This window comes from Macrotis lagotis, chromosome 5 (assembly GCF_037893015.1).
Source record: "Macrotis lagotis isolate mMagLag1 chromosome 5, bilby.v1.9.chrom.fasta, whole genome shotgun sequence".
NCBI lineage: Eukaryota > Metazoa > Chordata > Mammalia > Peramelemorphia > Peramelidae > Macrotis > Macrotis lagotis.
Window position 1 is genome coordinate 107,137,037 of NC_133662.1, and position 21,621 is coordinate 107,158,657.

General features: G+C 35.3%; 1 protein-coding gene across 3 annotated transcripts in view; it reads left to right on the forward strand.

Annotated features, from left to right (window-relative positions):
• CRYBG1 (crystallin beta-gamma domain containing 1) overlaps window positions 1–21,621 on the forward strand; it is a 280,505-nt gene that overhangs the window by 210,321 nt on the left and 48,563 nt on the right. For all 3 annotated transcript variants that reach the window (XM_074187268.1, XM_074187269.1, XM_074187270.1), the window contains 5 exons: window positions 5,783–8,141; window positions 12,809–12,856; window positions 12,941–13,059; window positions 16,341–16,506; window positions 17,125–17,264. In XM_074187268.1, coding sequence (XP_074043369.1) covers window positions 5,783–8,141; window positions 12,809–12,856; window positions 12,941–13,059; window positions 16,341–16,506; window positions 17,125–17,264 — 2,832 coding nt within the window. The remainder of the gene's footprint in view (window positions 1–5,782; window positions 8,142–12,808; window positions 12,857–12,940; window positions 13,060–16,340; window positions 16,507–17,124; window positions 17,265–21,621) is intronic.

The window sequence follows — 21,621 nt, forward strand, 5'->3', positions numbered from 1 at the left end:
GTGCTTCCATTTATCTCCTTTCTGAACATATTTGTTGTTGAATTGTTTCAGTCATGTCTAACTCTTTGTGACCCTATTTGTGACTTTTTTTTTGCAAGGATTCTGGAGTGGTTTGCCATTTCCTTTTTCAGCTCATATATATAGATTGAGGCAAATAGAATAAGTCATTTACCGAGGGTCACACAGCTAGTAGAATTTGAACTCAGATGAGTCTTCCTGGCGCTCGATCCTGTACTCTATCCACTGTGCTATCTAGCTGTGCCTTTCTGAAGGTAGTTTCCAAATTACGACTTTACCCTACAACCTTTATCCTGAGCTCTAGCTATCTGATAGTTATCAGATTATATTGAGAATCTACTCCTGATCTCAAAATCATCATGTCCAAAAAGTCATGTCATATTCCTTCCCCCAAATTCAAAATCATTCTTTCTTCCTTATTTATTAGTCTTTCATTATGGCACCACCATACTTCCAGATAAGCTCATAAGCTTAGAGACGTCTTTGATTCTTTCTTTCCTTTCCCTCAACTACCATGGACAATGAGACATCCAGTGTCTTTGATTCTACCTGCATTATCATTCACATCTCATGCTTTATTTTTATTTCTACTGAAACCACCCAATCTCAGACCCTTTTTTGTCCAGAAAACTACCCTTGTTTTTCATCTTGTCTGTCTGCCTTCTAGTCCATCTGTTATGCCTCTGCCTATTTAATTCAATTAATGATCCTTTTTGAATTTGTCACTTTTCTGTTCAAACTCCTTCAGTAAGTCACCAGAATAACAGAATTTGAGTTAATAGGGATCTCAGGAACCATTTAGTCCAACCTGACCCCAAACAAATTTCCATTTGAACACACCTGACAAGTGTATGTTTTCCAATTAACCTCTAGTTCTATATTTCCTAGCTATATTCCCATTTCCTTCATGACTTTTGGACTTAAAAATTCTCACCACTTGAGTTGTCTTTGGACACTCTCTAGCTTATTAATATTCTCCTTAAACATTGGCACCCAGAATGAAAACATTAGCTTAGTATGTTCTGACGGAGTAGAATATGGAGACTATCTCCTGGTTTTTTTCCCCTAGAAGTTTTTCCTCATTTAACGAAGTCTGGTACATCACACATCTGACTTATTTTGAGTATGCAGCCCATTAAAACCCTCAGATCCTTTGGAGATCAGCTCCCATCTTTTAATGCTTGTATTTCTGAAGAATCACTTTCTGAAATGAAATATAGGCTTTACCTTCCTCCTGCTTACATTTCACTTTATTGGATTCAACCTAGTGCTTGAGCCTATTGAATTATTTTTGTTTCTTGCATGAGTTATCTCTCCTCCCTTTGTATCATCTGCAGGTATGAACTTAAGTATGAACCATCTGTGCCTTGATCCAAATCACTGATAGAAATGTTAGGAAGCTTAGTGGGGTAGTGGTTAGTATCCTGAACTTGAAATCAATTTGTTCCTCAAATCCTACCCCAGACACTTCCTAACTATGTTTCATTCCAGTCAAGTCATTTACCTTCTTCCAGATTCAATTTCTCCATCCGAAAATGGAATAATGTGACTATTTCTTTTGGATGTTGTGAAGATCAAATGAGAGAATACTATATGCATAACACTTATAACACTTTGCAAACTATGAAGCAGCTATAGCTGCTACTATTATTACTATTATTTTAGCACAAGGCCAAGTATAGATTTCCTTGAATGTGCCAGATTTCCCAAGTATATATATCATTGCCAAGTTGATATTGAACTCTTTTAGTCTATTCATCTGGTTCCAAAAGCCATATAATTATATGACCATCGATCCTACATCACTCCATATTTTTTTAAAAAAATAAGTATGACATACTTTATTAATTTTCTAAAATGTAGATGAACTATAACAAGAATATTCTTCTGCTGTGTTCATTTAGTAAACTTGCCAAAAAAAAAAGGAAATGAAGTTAGTCTGGCATGACTTATTAATGAGGACACTAGGCTGGCTCTTTGTAATGACCACTTCCTCTCCTTAGGTGTTAACTTATCTCTCTAATGATTCATTCTAGAATTTCCCCAGAATTGAAGTCACACTCACTAGTCTGTAGTTTTGAGGTTCTATTTATTCTCTCCCCTGTTTGTGAACAATTTGTTTACTAAATTAAATATGACATTTAAAGCCCTCCAGTTTGTCTTTTGCCATATTTCATACTACTTTTCTCCATATATTCTATTTAATAGATATTCTTCTCCTGTTTTTTACTGTCCTTATCTCCTATCTTCCCTATCCCTAGAATGGATTCTCTTCTTTTTTCCATTGAAGTCTCTGTCTTTATTCATCTATCATTCTCATTCCTAAGAATGCACTCCCTTACCCCTTTCCCCACTCAAGTCTGTCTTTCATCCCAGTCCCTTGAATGAGTTCTCTTCTTCCATTGTAGTCTCTATCTTTATCCATCTCTTATCTTTCCCATCCCTAGACTCCACTCCCTTCCATTTCTCCATTCAAATCTCCCTTCTACATAGCCAAGCTCAGGTATTATCCATCTTCTTGGCTTTTCCTGTCATCTCCTTACTCTTTTCTCCCTCAGTGAAGTGTTCATAGATGAGAGCTGCAATGAAAATTAGAGCTGATTTGGTCCAACTAATCATTTTGTAGATGAAGAAACAGATGCCTGGAGAGGTTCAGTTGAATTGCTCAAGGGTGCTGGGCTAGTCAGTGGCAGATTGCTAAATTCAAGGTTCTTCCTACTCTGTCACCCTTGATCTTTCTCTTCCCAGATGTCTTGTAGTACTTTCCCTGATCTTGCCTTTTACATTGATTGAACCCAATTTCACATCTGTTTTATGGTCTGAGCACCTAACCCAGAAAACTTTGCACATGGGAGGTGCTCAATTAATATATATTTCTTAAAATGAATGTAACGGAATAATTATTTGCTTTCTCAAGTGTGCCTTAGAGCAGAAATCCATGTTTGGTAAATTGTGAGAGGAAAAGTTACTTAATGAATAACTGAAATTATCTCACTAGCTCAGGACTGCAAGACCTTTGACTCAGACACTATTTGTTCTGTAGCAGAGTCAGAGAGGTAGCCTGTGTGAATGACGCCCATTATTTAGAGAACCAGGGGGCTGAACGGTATAAGCTATAGGAAAACTTCCTGAGGCCATTCATGAAGCACACTTATCTCTCTGCCAGTAAGAACAATCCACCAGAAAAAAAAAACTCAGAAAGGTTCAACCAAGAGAGGTGGAAAGGATAAATACAGGTATAAGAAATTCCCTTTTCCTGAAACCTCCTTTTTAATGGAGCAGTGAGAATTTAAGTGATTTGCCCCTTGTCACAGAACCAGTGATAGAAGAGGGGGAACTTGATCCCAGATCTTTCTAGCTCTAAGCTTGGTTCTCTACAACTCCAAGCTGCAATTATGGAGTGAAAAGGAGTTGATAAATTCATAGAATTTTAAGTCCAGAAGCAATCAACTAGGCCAACCTCCCTTACAGATGAGGAGACTGAGATCTAGAAATTCTAAATGACCTTCCCAAGTTCATCCAACTAGTTAGTGGCATAGCTGGAACTGGATTCTAGGTCCCCTGATGATTCTAGCCCAATATTCCTTTTAACATACTACAGTGAAGCTTATTCCATGTAATATTTCTCAGTAATGAATTTTTTAACCTAAAAGGGGTTGTTATTTTAATGAGCCTTCCTGTTCACCTTATGCCTGTCAACTTACAGTTTTTTAAATTTAACATCCCTTTCTAATGATCTGTTCCATTTCAGCTTAATAGTTACCTAATCTTACCTTATTTCATAAATCCAATGGGTAGAGTGTTTGACCTGAACTTAGGAAGTTCTGAGTTCAAATCCCACTTCAGACACTAATGGGGTCACTCTAGGGCAAGTCATTTAACCTCTCTTTGCCTCAGTATTCTCAGTTGTAAAACAGGGATATTAATAGTCCCCACTTTTCCTGGGTTATGGTGAAGATCAAATGAAACCATATTTGTAAAAGCATTTAGCACAGTGCTTGAACTATGTAGGCACTAAATAAATACTTATTTCTTGTCTGAAATGCAGTAGGCACTTAAATGCTTATTCCGTACCTGAAATATAGTAGACACTTAATACATGTTTATTCCCATCTTGAAATACAGTAGGTACCAAATAAATGCTTAATCCTTTCCATCCTCTCTTCTAATAGTACCTGTTGCCTTTAGGATCAAGTACAAACCTCTCTCTCTCTCTCTCTCTCTCTCTCTCTCTCAAAGTCCTTCAGGATTTGGCCCTATCTTAATTCTAGTCTTATTGTGTATCATTCCTCATTCCTCATTCTACATGCTGCTGTGAAGGCAGCCTAGCTTTTTTTACTGTGTCTTCCACATGATGCTTCTGCTTCTTTTAAGAACTCAGTTGAAGTTTAACTTTCTTCTTGAAATCCTTCCTGCCCCATTCCCACCTTCTAATGTCCTTCCTTGGCCCATTACTTTGTATTTACTGTGTCCAGGGTCTGTATTTCTTATAGGGAATACTCTGAGCTTTTTGAGGGCAGGGACTATTTCTTTTTTCTTTGTTATTTTACAGTAGGCATTGTTGATGAAATTATTGATTGCAGTCAAAACTGTACTAACTGTGCTTATTTATTATAATTATCAAGTCCAAATATTGTTTTTCATCTTTTCTTCTAATAGTAAATTTAGATGGTACCTGAAAAGTGAATATGAAATATTATTTTGTGATCCACAAAAATACTAGTTAGACTAATTATTTCTTTAAATTCCTTCTATAATTGAATGTTGTATGCTAAAGTTCCTCTCATAACATTTCTCTGTGTAAAATTTCCCTTTCATGTTATACCTGTGTCATATTCACCCATGCTGTGGAATAGTTTCCTCTCTCATATTAAAATGAAGGCATCGCATCATGAATTACAGGGTCCTCTTTCCTTTTAATCAGAGTCACTACTTTAATTGTAGTGACTCTCAGTAGTATCTTGTAATAATCCAGCAACCAGTTGTAAAATATTTTGATCTTTATGTAAATATTTAATAATTAGACATACCTCTGGACTTTCTGACTTTAGAGGACCTGTCTTGCATTCATGTCCTGACATAGGCTCTGAGGTTTTTATATTGGCTAGAGTTATGTCTTGAGCTCTATTAGAAATCTTTTTACTCATTTTTCATTGTTGTGCTTATGCCCCCCCCATTTAGTATAATAATAACTAGCATTTATGTAGTTCTTTAAGGTTTACAAAATGCTAACTATTGCATTTGATCCTCATAATAACCCTGTGAGGTTAGAGCTTTTGTTATTCCCTTTTTGCAGATAAGGAAACTTGAGACTTAGAAATTAAGTTAAAGTTCATGGAGTAATAAGTATTTAGAGGCTGGATTTGATCTGATGCCAACTTCAGTACTCTATCCATTGAGCCACCTATCTGCCTAATTGTACATATAAATACATGTGAAAATTGGCAGTACTCATACATTTTCCCTTTTACTTAACCTTTCAGATTTTACTATTTTATCCTAAGTAAATGTTCACAAATTTAACATGTTAAAAGACAAGGAACAATGAAGAAAAATTACAAGAAGGCGAATTATACCCATGATTTTTGACTGATATATACATATTATTTGTGTGAATATGTAGAAGTGTATGTGCGTGCATGTATGTGTGTGTGTATTTTGTGATAGCATAATTTTCAAACTAATTGGTTTGTATGTCTAATTTTTAAAATTAGATTTCAAGTAACTCTCTTATCTGTTTCATTTTTTTTTTTTTTTTTTGCAGCCCAGCCAAACCTAAACATGTGGAGCTGAATTTCAAAGCCCCTAAGAATCTTGAGAGTTTGGGAAATGATCATAATCCATTTAGCCAGCCAGTTAATAAAGGAAATACTGCCAACAAGATTTCCTTATTTGAAAATAAGCGTGCTAACAATAGCCCAAAACACACAGACAACCGGGGTGTGAAAAGTGTACCACCTTCAAAGACCTTTGTTGGTAGAGCAAAGCTTAATTTAGGGAAAAAATCAAAGGAAAGTGAGCAGCCTGAAAAGAAAGTAAATATGCAAAACAATCACCCAAATGATGGGTTGTTGAAAGAAGTCTCCACAGAAAAAAAGACTATTCTGCCAGAAGAACATATTCTGCCAGCAAATAATGGAGAAACTATTGATTGTCAGCCGGGCCAAACTGAGAAAGCAGATATTCAAAGAGACCCCACCTGTCCTTTGGAACAACCAGATGCTGCTCAGATTCCTAGTAAGGACCTGGAAGTCCTTGGAGAAAACAGTTTGAAAACTGTCAACAATACAGCCCTTGTTTTAGAAAGCAAGATTGACCTCGATCAGGATAATAAAGATTCAGCTCCAGTGGTCCCATTAGAGCCTCATGCAGATGTTCTTGACTTGCATCAAGAAGAGATTTCTAATGGTCCTTCCATCTTGCAGCCAGTATCTGTTTCCACAGCAGCTAGTGGAAATGCTTCTACCCATTGTGATGGAGATACATCTCCATCTCCTAACGGTTCTGGCACCGATGTGAAAGAACCATCCCAGCCATCATTAGCAGCATCAGTCTATACTGAGTGTGACTTACCTGCCTCGTGTGAAAATGATAGCAAAATAATACCAGGTGAACTTGGAAGAGAAGACAAAGCTGCTGAGTCTACAGAGCAAGATTTATTAAACACAGAAACCTGTAAAAATAAACCACCATCCACAGTCCTTGTCCATGTTAGATCTTATATGTTACCTGTGGAAACTGCTCAGGGTCGAACCCCACATATCATTTTAGGTAGCTCAGAGGTTGAAGAAGTCCGACTGACAAGTTACTATAATGATGAAAATGATGGAGGTTCTTCTCCCAACTGCACTTATGTAAGAGATGGGGCACCGGACACTAAGACCGCTTCACCAAAGAATATAGATTGTGGAGGAGAAGCACTCCCCAAATCTGGCCTGCTCTCTGAGCCACTAGAATTAGAGAAAACTGTGACAATTCAGGCACCAAATAATGACAGCCAAACTGTCACAGGAACCGAGCCTAGCCCTGCCAGTTCACACTGTAGCAAAGGCAATTTAGAACTTTTACCAAGACCAAATCAAGTCATCAGAGATGTTGAAGGCAGTCCTGCCAGTGTTCTGAATGTTTCTGCTGGGAGTGATGACAGTTCTTTTGATTCTTCTTCTGATATGGAAAAATTTACAGAAATCATCAAAAAGATGGACAGCTCTATTTGTGTGCCCCAGAAGAAAAAAAAGGCCAGAATACCAAACTCACCTGTGCCCCATTTTGCCATGCCTCCTATACATGAAGACAACTTAGAAAAAGTGCTTGACCCCAATGTATTTACTTTTGGGTTAGGGAAAAAAAAAGAAAATCAGAAAGACATGTCACCAGGTTTACATCTCCTCCAAAGTGTCGATACAAAATCTAAACTGAGACCCAAGCGTACATCTGAGGAGCAGAATTTACTCTTCAAGTCTGTGAGTACTCCTAGCAAAAATGAACTCGTGGAATGTCCAGAAACTAATGGAAAGGAGAATAGGGATGTCATAAATGGTGGAATTAAGAGATCTAGGCTAGAAAAAAGTGCTCTTTTCTCCAGTATGTTATCCTCTTCCCCTGTCCCCCAAGAAAAAGTTTTTTCTCCATCAGTGACATCAGTCAACACAATGACCACATCTTTTGGCATCTCTCAGAACAGTTCTCTCTTGCCAAAATCAACCTCATCAAAGACTGGTTCTGATGGAGTATCAGGTCTTTCAACTCAGCCTGGTCTTTCAGAAAATGAACTTCACAAACCTCCATCTACCAACTCCTCTAAGATCTTTAATTTTGATGCATCAAGTAAATCACTTTCAGGTTTAAGAAGTCCAAACTATGTGGAAAAATATTTACAAACAGGTGAAACAAAGAAAGATCAAGATTCAGGAAGCAATCTGACATTACCAGAAGCTAGACATTCTGAATTTTCCAAGCTTAAGAACGGTAATGGTGTAGAAAAAGCAAATCCATTTGAAAGTGCTCTTAAACCCCAGATGCCAAGCTATGGAAGCAATGATTCAGATTTCATGAGTTACTTAAAACCTAGCATCTATGAACCAAATCTTTCCCTCTCTGGAATGTCACTCTCAGATACCTCGGTGAGCAAAAACTTTTAACCATTTTTTTTTTTGGGAGGGTTGTCCTTTGTTGTTTAAGGCTGTAATTTTGTTTGGGCTGTAGTGTAACAGATGATTTTATAGTAATGATAACAATGATAGCTAAAATGTAGGGCTTACTAGGTACCTCTGTGGAACAGAATTTATTCTTCAAGTCTGTAAGTACCCCCAGCAAAAATGAATTAGGTGCAAACACTGCATTAGGAATTTTACAGTTATTATCTCATTTAATCCTCACAACAATCCTGGAAGATAGGTCTTATTATTATCTTCATTTTACTGTGAAGAAACCTGAGGCAAATGGAAATTATGTGATTGCTTGGAGTTCTACAGTTACTAAGTGTCTGATGTCAGATTGGAATTCAGATTCTAGGCCTGGTGATTGCATATTCTAATAAGAGGTAGCCCAGAATAGTAGATAGAGCCACTAAGTGACCTTGTAACCTGGGAGGACCTGAGTTCAGGCCCCTTCTCTCTCTCTCTCTCTCTCTCTCTCTCTCTCTCTCCCTCCACTCTAAGACTGTGAGTCTTAGAGATGCTGCTAAAGTGAATTGATGGGAGTTCCCTATATTAATAAAAATTCAGGTCCTGCACCTATTCCTATTCATCAAACGAAGGAGGGAAAGTGAAATTACTATTAGCTCTCTTGGATGAGTAGAGCATCAGGGTGCTATCTGATTCCCCCCCCCCCCACTCTTCCCCCAGAGGTCTAGCCTTAGAATTCTGAAGAAGCCTAAAGGAATTTACTTTAACCAGATGTAGTCTGAACCCCACATCCCCCCACCCTCATACTTTAATGTAAACTGTGTCCTTTCATCCCCCAAGAAATAATAAGTGTGTGTTAATCCCGTCCTCTTGAAAGTGGATCATCTTTTTGTTGAGAGTTAACATTTCCTTCAATGAAACAGTAGAGCTCATTGACTAAGCATGAGAAGTTCTATTTATAATAGAACTTTTCCTTAAGATTTTTTACAGTGATGACTTCCACACATGATTTTTTTCTTTTTTTCTTTGGAAGAGCAGTTATTGCCTAATCAAGAATTACAAGAGAGTTTTATAGTATTTCACCTTTGTCTTTTCCTTCTGTAAGGGAGCTTTGGTCCTTGTAAACAAACCTTGTCTTTGCCTTAATTGAGACACTCTAAGCAGAAAGATAACGAAGCTTAGTCTTCAAGTTTATGAGTACAGTGAAAAAGAGAAAAAGAATAAAAACTTTACATGGTCAGCTCACCTAGCAGAGAAGCATGGGGATGTCTTCTTTGAAGGCATGAGGCTATTCCTGTGTAACTAGAATATCCAGTCATAATTTAATCACAGCTCACCCATGCAAAGCGTACAGACACCATGTACAGGGTGCTGTATTACTCTGTTAGATTTTATAATTTTTTTTTGCAAAAAGGAAAAAAATTATTAGTAATGTATCTTAAATACTTTTGTCTCTTTCTTAAACTGTAGAGTTGAGTCTTGAGTAATTGTTCAAAATAATGGCAACAAAATACCCTATTCATCATGACTTGCCTTCCCTTGCAAATAGCTTTTGAGAATTAGGTTTTCAAAATGTTTACTCTGGACTCCAGTTATTTGCATAGATTCTACCCACATTACCAGTGCTGTGGCCTCTTCTCTTAGTCATGCCCTGTTTTTTTTTCCTCCTGATAATCTCATTTCACTAGGCTCAGAGAAAATGAACATCTGCCGATAGAAAGTCTAGCTTCTGTTAAGTCTCTGGAAAATGAAGTTAGAAAGCAACAGGAGAAAGCATTTTGTGGTTTTTAGGTCTTTTCATTGTACATGCTCCTTGATTTCTTTTCATTGTAGGAACACAGTCCCAGGGCTAGGAGGGACTTAAGGGGTCAGACAATCCAATCTATACCTGAAAAAGAATCCCCATTACAATATATCTTTAGGAGCCATAGTGGTACAATAGCTATGTGACCTTGAGATTCCCTTGTCCAGCCAGGCTCCCCCTCCCCAAAAGATTCTTGTTGACGCCCAGAATCATAAGATCAGAATCACAGAATTTTAGAGTAAGAAGGGATCTCATTGATCTTCTAGTACATTTAGGAAGGACATCTGACCCAACCTATATTTTAAAAGGAATCCCTACCAAAGTGGTCATCCAATCCTTGCTTTGAACACCTCTAGGGAGGGGAAAACTCACTCCTTCAGGCAGCTCAGATTGTTAGAAGTTTGTCCTGACAACTAATTTTAACATGTATTTTTGTTACTTCTATTCATTGTTCTTTGTTTCTTCCAACTGAGGCCAAAGAGAAGATTAATCTCACTTTCATATATAGATATACATATATGTATATCTATGAGAGATTTAAATCTAAATATTTGAAAAAAACAGGTTTCCATGTCATCCCCCTGCACATTCCCAGGCTCCTCTTATAGGATAACCAGGTTAATAAAGGACCATTATTCCTATTCATGTAATGTTAAGTTTCAACCAGGCATTGTTTGACTTGGTCCAACATGAAATGAGGTTGTATTATGTGAAAGAAGTAGATTATACTTGTTCTGTTGCATTCTAGAAGGGTAGAAACTGCTAAGAGGCAGGTTTGGGCTTGGTGATTTAAGTTTACCCTAACATAAGTTTTCCCAAATAGGAACAGGCTGTTTTAGGAGAAAAATAATTTTATTTTTTATCATTATGGCTGTTTTGGTTGGTTGGGTGTTTGTTTCTGTTTTTTAGTAATCACTTATCTTTCCCCATCAATTTATCTTTACTCTTCATGCTTTAAAAATGTGAGCTAGACTTCTCTTAATACTTTCAATTCATCCACTGCTGAGACTTCTCACCATCTTTCAACTTGAGTCCACACCTCATGGTGATACCTGCCAAGTTGAGAGATCAGATCAAAGGCTTTTCTTACTTCTTTTTTTTTTTTTGAGCAGGACTCCTGGTCAACATTGAAAGTAGTACATGTTTTGCAACTTTTTTATGTGTTAATTAGTATTTTTATTATTACATGCTTAACTAGTTTAACAAGTCTTGTCAGTGAATTTTGAAAATGATTATTTCATAGTCATTTAATCCATTTGTTTAGTATCTATTTAATAAATACATCCTCTGGTGGTGGTGGTGGTGGTGGTGGTAGGGTAGCTCATATTTTAGCACCCATTTTATGGGTGAGGGAGGTAGAATCTTACCATAGGCAACATCAGTTTTGAAATGAACTAGTCAACATTTTGTTATAGTTAATAGTTGACTTCTATGCTATTAGAAGTTATTTAGGAAAAATGGCAGTCATTTAGCTAGAACTAACTCAGTCAATAATAAGAATTCACATTTATATAGAGATTTTAAGGTTTTCAAAAGAAACTTCCTCAGAATGACCCCATAAGCTCAAAAACCAAATATTACCTCCTTTGTATGGATGAGGAAATGGAGACTGTAAGAGATCAAGAGAATTATCCAAGGTCACACAACTAGTAAATATTCATGGCAGTAGTTGAATCTAAGTTTCTTGGCTCCAAGTTATTCACTCTTATTATTGTACTATGATAGCAATTCCCATTATACAAGTCATCTCAAAAATCTTAGTGTATTGTTTAGCTATTTAAGCTTTTAAACTGCTCTGAGAATTATGGGATAGCCTGTATTTTCAACATACTTGAAATTTCGTGTTGCTCAATTTTTCAGTGCAGTGTAGAATGATCTCTACATTTGGTTCTTGTGAGAAGATTCAGCATTCATTCAGCAAAAATAATTGCTTTTTGCAAACATAAATTTAATCTATTGACAAATACTGTCTATTAAATGTAGTGTACTTGTCTACATTTTGGAGGAAATGCAGAAATAAATAGAACAAAAAGTCAACACCTAATCTGGCACTTTATTTTTTTCTTTTCTCTTTAATTTTTTTGAAAAATCTTTTGTTTCTTTATTAGTCATTTCTAGAGATATTCTCTGGTGCAACCTTAAATCCTTCCTCCTAAGAATTAAAACAATAAAAATAGCTGTGACAAAACAACTAATATGGTAGCCACTGGGTATAACAATATATGCAACCCTTTGTCCAAAAATTCTTTGTCCCTATGCTGAAATGAAGTTAGGTTTCATTAAGTAATCTCCAGAATCAAGACTCATAATTCTTTTTTTAGTGCCCTTTTATCTTTGAAGTAATTGTATGACATTAAAAGTTGCATAATAAAAATTAAAAATTGTACAATAATAAAAAGTATAATATTCAGCTAATTTTGTTTATTTGATTTCCAACAGTTCATCTAGATCATCCCATATTTTCCTGAATTCCTCATACTTGTTATTTCTTCTTCCATTTACACTCATATTTCATAGTTTGTTTAGCCATTTCCCCAATCAATAGAGACCTGTCTAATTCCCAGTTGCTCATTACCAAAAAAAGGAGTCTGGCATGTAATTTTCTAGTCTAAATGAGAAACTGTGCTTGAGACACTGACAACTAACTCTCTGTAACTTATCAGATGAAAACATTTTTCCATCCCCTGGTATGAATCTAAAAGCTAGAAATCATGGTAAAGATGAAAGACTGTATCTTTAAAAATCAGTCTAGGGTGTAAAGTAAATATAAATTTATACTCTTTTATAGAAAAGATAATGAGAAGAAAAAAAGAAAGTTAAATAAAATCTCATATTTGTACTTTTATTCACCTCATTTCAGATATTTAAACCAAGTATGCAAAATAAAATCAATCCTCGACCTGGAAAGGTAAGATTATTATCTATACCTTGACTTGATTAATGATCTGATAAAGTTGAATGAAACTTGACACTATTGTGATTGTTTTACCAGCTGGTGATCTATAGTGAACCTACTTCCTGTGAGAATTGCTTTGAAGTGTTCAGTGACATTCCTGACTGTACTTCTTGGAACCTCTCCCCAGTGATTATTGTAAAAGTATCTCGAGGATGGTAAGAAATGGAATTTTAAACTCTTTATGACTGTGTTTTTACTGTCTTTTTCCCCCATAGGACCTATCTATAAAACTCTACATAAAACCATATAATTTCTAAGTCTCTTCCTACCAAAGATACCTTGTGATTTCACAAAATCTTCCTGGCTTTAGTTCTTCTTTCTGTCATGAGATTTATCCTAAATAACATGTCTTTAAAATATATTTAGGGTGAAAATGGATATTCAGTGAATATCTAAGATCATTTTGATCAATAAAGTAGTATTTTATCTATGGCTGTTATATATCTCTTAAGTTGTTTATAATTGTGCTACTTAGATAAATTAGATTTGCCAGGAAAGAAAATGTGGTTTATCTGGATTTGTTCTATGTCCAAACAACAAGTAATTGTTCTTCAATCATTTTAGTTGTGTTTGAATCTTTGTGTCCCAACTTGGGGTTTTCTTGGCAAAAATACTGGAATTGTTTGCTATTTCCTTCTCCAACTCATTTTACAGATGAGGAAACTGAGGCAAGCAGAGTTAAGTGACTTGTCCAGGGCCACACAGTAAAAATCCGAGGCCAGATTTGAACTCAAAAGAATGAGTCTTCCTGACTACAGGCCTGGGCACTCTATCCACTGTTCCACTTAGCTGCCCTGCCAAAGAGATTTATTTAAAATCTTATATTACTTACTGTTTTTTTCCAAGAAAAGTTAGTTTTCATTTTTCAGGTCTAATTTTTTTTTTTTAATGAGACTTTAAAGCAACCATGAGGGAGGAAAAATTTTACTAGCCTATACCTGTTTTGCCAGTTTGCCAGGAAATATGCAAGTAATTGATAAAGAAAAGGAAGTTTAAAAAAGATCCAACTAAATGACTAAATCTTCATCTTTTTTCCCCTATTGGTGAGTCTGTTTGAAGTATCACTTCAGTTATGTTCTGATTTGCTTTTTACCATTTGAAAAGGCTAGGATATTTCACTTGATATCTCTTTAATATAAGTAGGTAGTGTCTGTTATAGTTCAGAAAAATTAATGTGCTTTTCCACATATTAAATATAGTTTCATTTAAAAAATAAGTCTTATTGATTCCTTTTGTTTTTAACTCATTCATTTCTAGAAATATTCCCTTCCCCTTAAGATTAGTCCACTGTATCTGCCTCCTTGTAACAAAGAAAAAGAGCAGAACTTCTTAGTAGACACTGCTTTTAAAAATGTATACAACTGGGGCAGCTAGGTGGCAGTGGATAAAGCACCGTCCCTCAAGTCAGGAGTACCTGGGTTCAAATCTCATCTCAGACACTTACTAATTACCTAGCTGTGTGGCCTTGGGCAAGCCACTTAACTCCGTTTGCCTTACAAAAAAAAATGTATACAATTGCCCCAGTTGTGCCCTGTTTTTCTGTCACAAGGAAGTATAAACCATAGCAGACTTTTTTTAAAAAAATAAACTTTTTGGGGCGGCTAGGTAATGCAGTAGATAGAGCACTAGCCCTGGAGTCAGGAGTACCTGAGTTCAAATCCCGCCTCAGACACTTAATAATTACCTAGCTGTGTAGCCTTGAGCAAGCCACTTAACCCCATTGCTTTGCAAAAACCTAAAAAAAATAAACTTTTGATTTTTGACAGTGAAAATCCATCTTTTCTCCCCAAACCTATCCCTTACCCCTCCCCCATATTTTGAAATAGAAAGAAAAACAAAAAATAAAGCCTTTGAAACAAATATATGGTCATATAACAAATGTATGACTATTTGGAACAAATATTCTCCCATTGGACATGTCCAAAAAAACCCTCTTGATATGAACTTTGAGTCAGTCAGTTCTCTGTCAGTGAGTAAATAGCATGTTTCATCAGTCCTCTGGAATTATAATTGATAATTTAATTAACCTGACTTCTAAACTCAGAATTAAATTCTAAGTTCAGAATTGATTGTCTTTATAATAATATTATTACTGTATTAATTGTTCTGGTTCTGCTTATTTCACTTTGCATCAGTTCATGCAAGTTTTCCCAGGTTCTGCCAAAACTATCCCTTTCAGCATCTTTTATTATACAATGGTATTCCATTGCATTACCATACCAAAAATTGTTCAGCTATTCCCTAATTGATGGGCAACCCTCCACTTTCTATTCTTTGCCATTACAAAAAGATGTGCTATAATATTTTTGTATATGAGTCCTTTTTTAAAAGTTTGATATTTTTGAGGGGTATAGTCCTAGAAAAGTTATCAATAAATAGGTTGAAGAGTTTGCATAGTTTAATAGTTTTCATTCATGATTTTAAATTGCTTTCTAGAATGACTAAACCTGATCACAATTCTACCAACAGTCCATTCACGTACTTGTTTTTCTCCCACAGCCCTCCCAGGCATTTATCATTTTCGGTTTTTTGTCAGTTTTAGCAATGTGATGGATGTGAATTGGAACTTCATAGTTTAAACATAGCTCTCTTAAGGAAAAGCATCATCATTATCCTTTGCCACAGATTTAAAATATTAGAAACTTGTCTTATCCACCAAACTACATGTTTACAATAATTGTTTTATATTAAGTTTTTGTTGTTTTTAATGTAATTTACATTGTTTTCCCTTTTCAACTGTTGATGCTATATTCATCTATTAGTACAAAAAACATACTTCTTTTTCTTAGTGTTTATAAATTAGATAAAAATGTTTCTGAAAAATGGAAATAGCATATATACAGAAGAAGAAATAGAGCACAGAAAAGATAGTTTTATTTGTCTTCCTGTTAATTGCAGATTTGTTTTATCTGACTCATTTGTCCATTTGAAATGAATTAGTAATCTTAGTCAATCAATAAACTCTTTATGAAGTGTCAAGAAATTGACTTAGGTTCCAGATGTACAAAAGCCATAAATGAAAGTCTTTGCTCTCTAGGAACTTACCTCCTCTAAGGGTGTCCTAATGCACCCCAAGTTCCTGAAGCACATTCTGAATTAAGCATTAGCATGATTAGGTTTTGGTGTCATATATAGGAAATTATTTGTTCATTTATTTCTTCACTCTTCCAGAGAAAACTTCCTCTATCAATTCAGAGCAGCACATGTTCCAAGTCCCTCAGAGGTTCAATGACTGTCACACAGTCAGAACATGAACCAGGTATTCCTGATTCCAGGGCCAATCCTCTGTCCACATTATTATACTGCCTGCTCAGTTATAAATATTACACTGTTCTAATTATTCAAAAAATAGTATTGCTTTATGCTATAAATGCTTGTCTGCCATGACATAATATATTCCCTCGAGATAATAAAAAGAGTACTTATTCTCTTTTAGCTGGATTTTGTATGAGAAACCAAATTTTGAAGGGAACTCAGTACCTCTTGAAGAGGGAGAATTGGAGCTATGTGATCCCTGGGGAATGGAAGATATTTTGGTGGAAAGTGAGGAGAACAAATCTGCTAAACCCCTGGTGATTGGTTCAATTAGACATGTGATTAAGGTAAGTTAGAGTAAAATCCAATTTTAGGGAAAATTTCCCTGCTGATATTAGCAATTCACATTTATCTTTCAGGTTTATCTGGCATTTTATATACAATGACCCTCTGAGGTAGGTTTGCCAGAATTGTTTATATTTTACAGATAAGGAGACTGAGGATCAGTCTCCAACGAGTAAATATCTGGGCCTTAATTCAAAGCCAAATCTTTTTCACCTCCAATTCTACAGGGTCAGACAACTTAGTAAGTGTTTGAGGTCACATTTGAACTCATGTCTTTTTGACTCCAGGGTAGGTGGTCTCTCTACTATGCCATTGAGCTGCCCCTGCTTTGGATTGTTCTTGTAAAATTTGTATGTAATTTTTATCAAATATTTGCACATTCTAATTATTTAAGGAAATTGAAGGGAACATTTCCATTTCTGTTCTAAATGAAGAGACTTTTTTTAACTAACAAAATTCTTAATAGTAATCAATTTATTTTTCCATCCTCTAGAATATTTATTTTTGCAAAAATCCTTTGTCTTAAATTGTTTCTTTTAACAATGAATTTGTATTCAGCTAAATAGCATTATTTTAATTACTTATGAATATTTATATATATATATATTCTCCCCCCCCAGGATTACAGAATTAGTCAAATTGACTTGTTTACTGAACCAGAAGGGTTGGGAATTGTAAGTTCCTACTTTGATGATGCTGAAGAAATGCAAATGTTCGGTGTAATGCAGAAGACATGTTCTATTAAAGTACATTGGGGCACGTAAGTATTTGATTTTAAGTGCATTCATGATGAAAAGTAATTTTGTGTGTGTGTGTGTGTGTGTGTGTGTGTGTGTGTGTGTGTGTGTGTATGCTTATATTTTGTGTGGAAAGGAACATCAGTGAATCTAAAACAAAAATTCATACCCCTGATTTGTATTCCTTTTATTTTTAAAATTATTGTTTGAAGTCATTTGAGAAGAAAGAAAATTCTGGAAATTTGGCAATAATACTCACAAGATATCTTAATTTTTGTATTAGCTTCTTTTATTTTTTCTCTAAAAAAATTTTAAATATTTTATTTATTTGTTCTTCCAAGTACATGCAATGGAAGTTTTCACCAGTCCTTTTTTTGCAAGGTTTTAAGTTTTACATTTTTCTACCTTTTCTCCCTCCCTCCCTTTCCTACCCCACCCCCCAACAGAAAGGAATCTAATATAGGCTATATATTTATAATCATGCTAAACATAGATTCATATTGATCATGTCATGAATGAAGAATCAAATCCAAACAGAAAAAAAACATTAGTGAGAACAAATGATATAATACATAAGACAACTTTTAAAAATTGAAAATAGTAAACTTTGGTCTTGATGTGAACTCCCCAGTTTCTTCTCTGAATATGGATGGTATTTTCCATCACAAGGCTTTTAGAACTGTCTTTGATTATTGTATTGCTGAAATGAACAAGTCCATCAGTGTTGCTCATCACCCAATATTGCTAGTGTGAATAATGTTCTTCTAGTTCTGCTCATTTCACATAGTATCAATTCTTGTATTTCCAGGCTTTTCTGAAGTCCTGTCCCTCATGATTTCTTACAGAACAATAGTGTTCCATCATATTCATATAACACAATTTGTTCAGCTATTCCCCAATTGATGGGCATCCCCTCAATTTCCAATTCTTTACCACAACAAATAGAACTGCTGTGAATATTTTTGTACATATGGGATTTTTACCTTTTGTTATCTCTTCAGGATACAGAGCTAATAGTGGAATTGCTAGATTAAAGGATATGTACTTTTATTAACATAATTTATTGGAGAAAAGAAAAACTCCATTTATCTTGTGCTTTCCTTTTTTTTTAATTGGTTTTTGCAAAGCAGTGGGATTAAGTGACTTGCCTAAGGTCATACAGCTAAGTATTAAACAACTGAGGTGGCATTTGAACTCAGGTACTTCTGACTCCAGGGTTGCTTCTGACTCCAGGGTCAGTGCTCTATCCACTGTGTGCTTTCCTTTTTGATTAAAAAAAATTAATTAAATTTTATTTTTTATTCTGAATTAAACACTAAAAAAAAGGAATTTTCTAATGAATAAAAAAGAGGGTTATATGTGAAACCACAAATTTTTATTATATAAAACTTGCTTTAAAAATATGTGTACACATATATATGAATATATAAAGTTTAATGTTATTTTCAAAGCTGATCTGCTTGCATGTTATCCTTCTGAACTATCTGCTGCAATAATCCTCTTTTCTTCTTTTTTTTGGTAACATTGCTGTTAATTTCTCTTTTATCTCTTAAATCCTACCTCCCAATAAAGACAAACAAAATTCTTGTAGCAAATGAGAATGAATAATCAAGCAAAGCAAATCCACTTATTCGCCACATCCGAAAACATATCTCTCATACTATCCGTTGATTGCATCATCTCTGTGTTAGGGGAATGGGCATCATTGGATGTTTCTATGAGGACTAAAAGGTTGAAATCTGAGATCAGAGACTAGTCTTTAGGGATATGAAAACAGAGATTTCACACAGTTGAAATCAAGGGTCCAGGCCTTCCTCCATACTGTCCCCTCACCCCAAAAAGATACAATTAACAGACATTTATTACATGCCTCCTATGTGAAGTTCAAGAAGCAGGGTTGCATGGTGGTTATAAACTGGTCCCAGTAAATAGGGGCTGCAGTGGATAGACTGGATCTGGAATCAGAACTCATCTTCCTGTTTCAAGTCTGACCACAGACACTTACTAGCTAGTGTGTGAGTCTGGGCAAATCACTCCACCCTGCTTGTCTCAGTTTCCTTATCTCAAAAATGATCAGAGTAGAAATGGCAAAACATTCCAATATTTTTTCTAAAAAAAAAAACAAACCCCCAATGGGGTGAGGAGGGATTGGCCACAGTTGAAAAATGACAACAACAGCTCAGAATGAGGAAGACCTGAGTTCTAATTCTGCCTTTGTCATGTACCTGAGCACCAGGTAATCTCAGACCCCCAAGCCATTCTCTAAGAATGTAAAGTACAGGGCAGTAGAGAATTTACATTGAAACAGGGAGTTTTCCTCACCAGGAATTTTTTATATGAATGAAATCACAGGTCTGGACTTAAAAAAAAAAGTGATTCACTATGACAGGAATTGAATTTTCTTTATGAAGATCAAATAAAACATGACTCTTACCTTTAAGGAGTTTATAACCTTGCAGGTAATTAGCTTTATGTGAGACATCTAGGTGGTGCAGACACTTGGGTAAGTCATTTAACTGCTGTCTGCCTCAGTTTCTTCAACTGTGGAATGAGAATAATAATAGTGGGTGCCTCCTAGAATTGTTCTGAGATAGTGTAGATAATATTTGTGATCATGGCTCACAGTGCCTGTTAGACAGTAGATGCTATAAAAATGCTGACTATTGTAATAGCAATAGTTGTAGTGTGGGTGTAATAAAATAATTATACAAATAAATACAGTACCAATAATAGTAATATAAGTAAACAGGAGTAATGATGTTAAGAAATAAAAAAAAAAAGAGAGAGATCCCTTTCACCTGGTTGGGTAGGGAAAGACTTTAGGGAAGAGATGGGGCAGTTCTATTATATCAACTTGAAAAGATTGGTGAGGCACCCACGGGCAATGAAGGGAGCAGAGCATTCTGAGGCTCCTCAAAGTACCCTGGCATGTTGCTGTTCCCTGTGGTTCTCCTTCCCTCTTGACCCCAAGGTGTACATAGAATATGGGCTATTGTCATCTGCATTCACTCTATACATCTTTGTCCTAACTCACAGAACTACTTAATATTGCTCTAGTTTCTACTTCCTTCTAATTGTTTCTTGTTCTATCTATTATGAAAAATTGATAGAACCTTAGGCAGCATTTTGACCAATTTAAGCTTTTCTGCTCTCACTGATTTAGGTAGTTAGAGTTGGGACTAATCATTGTCATCCTGTCATTCATTTATTCATCTATTCTTTCATTTATTCATTCCTCAGTTAAAAGAACTCCTTTTACCAATGTAGGTTGTGACTTCGTTTATTTTTGCAAAAGTTTGAGGAATTGCCTTGAGCAGAGAGGTTAAGTGTCTTACCCAGAGTTACCCATCCGGTCTGAACCAGAAGCAGGATTTGAATTTAGGTCCAAAGCCATTGCTTTATCCACAATGCCATATTACCTTTCATAAGTATATCCCCTGATTGTGCCAAATCTCCCCTGACTGGTAAATCTTTAAGGAAAATCTAGATACTCATTTTGATTTTGGGTTTTGAATTATTGGAGCTACCATTGAGAGCATTTTCCAAGGTTTGATAGTCCCAGACCAGTCTTTTAAGAAATAATGTTATTAATAATCTAGCCCAGTTGGGTGGGGAAAATTACAAGTTACCTAATTCTATTTCCATTTCATTTATAATTGAGTGCAGTTTTTTTTAAAAATTTTATACTACATTCATATCTTATCAACCTATTTTTACATTCTTTACCTGAGGTGGCAGCATGCTAACACTGGATCAAGTTCATTTTTATGCACAAGAATATTGCCTCTAAGAATTAAAAGAAAACTTTAAAAGTATCTAGTCCAATTCCCTTATTTTATAGATAAGGAAACTGAGACCCAAGAGAGGTGGAGTCACTTGTCCAAGTACAGACCTATAGAGTAGGAAGAACAGCTGCCTTAATTTTCATGTCAGTTCTATAATGCCCAATAAAATTGTCCAGTGAGATGAGAGATATATTTTGATTATTTAAATAAATTTAAATTTATATAGCATATATTTATGTATGATTATATTCTATATAAAATATAAACATAAATTTTAATTATTTTATCTTGTAAACATCTTGTGCAACATATTTTTAGAGAAATTTTAGAGATGACTTTATGTCATTCAGTTGCCTCTGCACTAAATTTGAGGCATGAGTATGATTGAATTGATTTTTAACATGCCTGATTATTTGTTTCTCAGTAGATTTTAGTGCCCTTTGGAGATAACTATTCCTCTTTTGGAGTGCCTCCTGGACTTAGGCCACATTCTCTAAAATATTCTCATTGGAAGCAAAACTTTATTATCTAAGGGTGGATTTATTTTTTTGAAAACAGCCAAAGCTCTTTTAGAGACAAAACTGGTAGATAAGAT